At 45.1% G+C, this 3922-nt stretch overlaps 1 protein-coding gene across 7 annotated transcripts in view; it reads left to right on the top strand.

The window, feature by feature from the left end:
* SPTBN1 (spectrin beta, non-erythrocytic 1) overlaps positions 1–3589 on the top strand; it is a 168197-nt gene extending 164608 nt beyond the window's left edge. For all 7 annotated transcript variants that reach the window (XM_028496660.2, XM_055089181.1, XM_028496658.2 and 4 more), the window contains 2 exons: positions 2319–2465; positions 3221–3589. In XM_028496660.2, the coding sequence (XP_028352461.1) occupies positions 2319–2465; positions 3221–3574 (501 nt within the window). In that variant the 3' untranslated portion in view covers positions 3575–3589. The remainder of the gene's footprint in view (positions 1–2318; positions 2466–3220) is intronic.
* Positions 3590–3922: the final 333 nt, after the last annotated feature.

Raw genomic sequence — 3922 nt, forward strand, 5'->3', positions numbered from 1 at the left:
GGATCCCACATGCCGCGGAGCGGCTGGGCCCGTGAGCCATGGCCGCTGAGCCTGCGTGTCCAGAGCCTGTGCTCCGCAACGGGAGAGGCCACAACATTGAGAGGCCCGCGTACCGCAAATAAATAAATAAATAAATAAAAATAAAAAAATAATAAATAAATGAATGAATGGATGGATGGATGGATGGATGGATGGATGGATGGTACTGCTTTTCTGTTGTATTTCCTCCCACCATACCTCCTGTTTTCTGAAATTGATTTTTTTTTCCCCAGGAGGACAGTATAACTAGACGTGGTGGCACAGGGATAGCAAGTTCAGTGCTTTGCTTTGAGCTTAATTCAGTGACCAAAGCATTTTTTCCTATCCTTTTCCAATCTGCACAGTGTTCTGTTCTGCAGAGAATGAGTATATTCTTAAATGACCTTTGTAAATGCCCACAAATAATAACTGTGGTTCTGATTCCCGAATGCTGATGGAGGGCTGATAAACTAGCAAGTTCCATAGCTCCATTTCATTGTGCTGCATTGCACACTGCTTTATCTGTAGGATGATGTGTTCAGCAAAGAGCAGATTTGTTTATAAGCCTCTGATTTTTAAAAAGTAGCTCTTTTTTTAAAAACCTCTCTTGGGTAGGTGTTTATGAATAGCACAAATATGTGAATGTCCTTTGCACTTCGGATAAATGCCTTTTATTGTGTTTAGTGTGTGTGTACAGAGTACAGGGGAAAGTTTTACCATTTGGTTTCCTTTTAACCTCTTTTCTCCTTAGATTGAATGGCCATAGCATTTCAGATCTTAGTTAGTCAGGTAACTTAGAAGGAAAATAGGTAATGCTTTTAAAGTAGGAAATTTAGTGTCTCGGTTGTTGTGTAACAAATCTATGCTCCTTGCTTACAAAGGGCTTTATGAGATTTACTGGGGTTTTTTTCCCTTAATAAAGTGTGACATCAAAGATCTCACTACCTTTTGCTTTCAACCCCACTCCCTCCTGTGTGGTGGGTGAGTATCCTGAGGAGAGTGGGGATGGTGCCTGGGGGTTCACCCATGTGTAGAGCCGGGGTGCTCCCATGACCCGCGTCACCCTCCTTGACATCGTTTTCAAAGAACAGACTTTGTATTGAAACAAATTTATGGGGAAGCCTTTCCTAGCAGCAGCCCAGGGTGCAAGTGCAAGTGAATGGCCTCAGAATTGTTGATTCTTTAAGTGTTTCTGTTGGTTTTATGCACTATTTCTAAAGCTTTGGTGATGGGACCATGAAGCAGTTTGGGTGCAAATTCGTTGTGGCAGCAACTGGTGTAAGAGTGGCTTCTTGTGGTCACATTAGGAGAAAGGGCACAGCCCCTGAAGACGTTTGCTTCTGGTTCCAGGCTGATCCTGCGTTTGTTTTGCGTATCTTTCGCCTGGGCCAAACAAAAGCTCTTCCTGGTTAGTGCTGTGATGGGGTAGGAATTAGGACCCTGGTGTGGCCAACTACAGGCAGGCAGTGAGGAGCCAGGCAAATCAGGATGAAAGCCAGCAAGAGAAGTGTGTCCAGGAGCCGGGCTGGGCTGACTCCTGCCCCACGCTTCTCAGATCTGTCTGTCAGTGGCTGGCAGGCTCTGTGAAGAGGCTTCCTAGAGTTCAGATCCAAGCAAGACATTTTGGGCCTCAAAATCAAGTCCTGTGAAGTGTTTCTTGGTCTGAATGGAAGGTTCTTTACAGACAGAGGAAGAAAAGGCGAAGGTGACTCAGACTTGAAGGGAGCATTGAGAGGGCATCGTTGCTGCCTTACCCCTATAGTGAGCAAGTTACTTATGCTTTTTGGCATCCCCATAGATAGGCCTGTGAAGGAAAAGGGAGGGATAAAAGAGTAGGGGCTTTGGTTTTTTTTAAATAAAAGAACTAAAAGAGTAAAAAGATTACCGAACAGAGTAGAAGACACTTAATCATGCTTAACATGGTATAGCTGGCACGGCTCTTTGAAGGAGAAAGAAAGTTGTGACTTAGCCTGGTTAGGGCAGAATTTTAAACACAAGCCTTTGGGGGAAAAGCTGGTTAAGGGTGCCAAGCAGTTTGAAAGCTGGCTCGGAGCACTTTTGTACTCCTGGATTTAATGTTAGGTACGTAAATCGGGAGCAAGTCTCCGGTACAGTGTCCATACAGTGGAGATACCTGCTGTGACGGGTCAGAGTTGTAAAGTGAACGTTTGGTTGGTTGTTGACATGGAAACATGGAGTGTGTGTAGTACGACATAATGGCTCTTTCCGGGCAGAAGAAAGGCCGATGTCACTGTGATCACAATCCCTGAAACCTTCCTGATTTTTTTTTTCTTTCCTAGCTGTCTCTCTGGATCAATGAAAAGATGCTTACAGCCCAGGACATGTCTTATGATGAAGCCAGAAATCTGCACAGTAAATGGTTAAAACATCAAGCCTTTATGGCAGAACTTGCATCCAACAAAGAATGGCTTGACAAAATTGAGAAGGTGAGTTAAGATGTTTGACGGGGCTCCATCAGTGTGGCCGTGGTGAGTAAGCGAACTGGGTGGAAATGCGCTCCTTTGTGTTTAGCACGTTTTCCAGCATATTTGAGTCGTATCTGACCACATACAGAAGTTACACAGCCGGGAGCAGCCCCACCTCCACCTACCAACTCCTGACTTCAACCCAGCAGAAGGGAGAAAAGCAGAAACCCAACCGGGTGGCACAAAACACCTGCTTTGTCTTTTGATGACTACTAGGAGTTGAGTTTCTGTTGTGTGTCTCATCTGCTGCACCTGATGGACCGCAAACCCCTGGGGCGGCGTCCTCACTCTGTTGATCATGTTATGTGTGCAGGACTGTGACAGAGACTGAGCGGATCCATAGAACTTAGAAATGTTACATATTTTAAATAATCTAAAATGTGTTGCTTCGGCACAGGGAGGTTCTCTGCAGCACAATAGAACACGAATGTGACATTCCCCACCCACCCTTCTCTTCCTTCACGCTCTGTATTGTTTCAGACTCATCACTTGGTGCTCCACGCCTGTGAACACCACAGTAGGCCAGGCCATTGTCAATTTTGTTGAGCAGTTAACTCTACGTGGAAAGGCTGCGTGTGCATGCGTGTGTGTGTGTGTGTGTGTGTGTGTGTGTGTGTGTGTTGAATGAATAGGAAACTCACAGATCAAATATCTCAGGTTTGTTTTTCACAGTGGCACCTATTCTCCTGCAAACCGCATGTATGTGTGTTTTCCAGGAAGGAATGCAGCTCATTTCAGAAAAGCCAGAGACGGAAGCCGTGGTGAAGGAGAAACTCACAGGTTTACATAAAATGTGGGAAGTCCTTGAGTCTACCACACAGACCAAGGCCCAGCGGCTCTTCGATGCAAACAGAGCTGAACTCTTCACCCAGAGCTGTGCAGATCTGGACAAATGGCTGCACGGCCTGGAGAGTCAGATTCAATCTGATGACTATGGCAAAGACCTCACCAGTGTCAACATCCTGCTGAAAAAGCAACAGGCAAGTGGCTGTTTCCCTGCCGTGGTCCTGATAGTCTTAACTCGCCCACCGTATTCTCAGACATCCCCTTGGTGTGTGAAGGGATTTTAACCCAGCACAGCGGGCTCTGACAGCATCGTGGGACATTTCCAGAGTCAACTGGAAAGACACAGTAGCAGTGTTGGGTGTCCATGCATGAAAATATTCTTTCATTATCATCTTGGTTGATGGATAGTATCACCACTTAACAGTTGAGTAAATATTCATTTCATTTAGTCCACAATTTACCTGAAGCAAAGTTATTGTGTATGCATACTTCGCTGTGTAACGTCTAGATATGTGATAGTTACCTGAGTTGTTCAGGGCACTTTATAAATAATATAAGAAATTTGGGTTTTTTTGCATCACAGTAAAGCCCTTCAAAGGGCCAATGAATTTACTCTGAATTGAGGAGGAAAC

This window comes from Physeter macrocephalus, chromosome 12 (genome assembly GCF_002837175.3).
Source record: "Physeter macrocephalus isolate SW-GA chromosome 12, ASM283717v5, whole genome shotgun sequence".
Classification (NCBI taxonomy): domain Eukaryota; kingdom Metazoa; phylum Chordata; class Mammalia; order Artiodactyla; family Physeteridae; genus Physeter; species Physeter macrocephalus.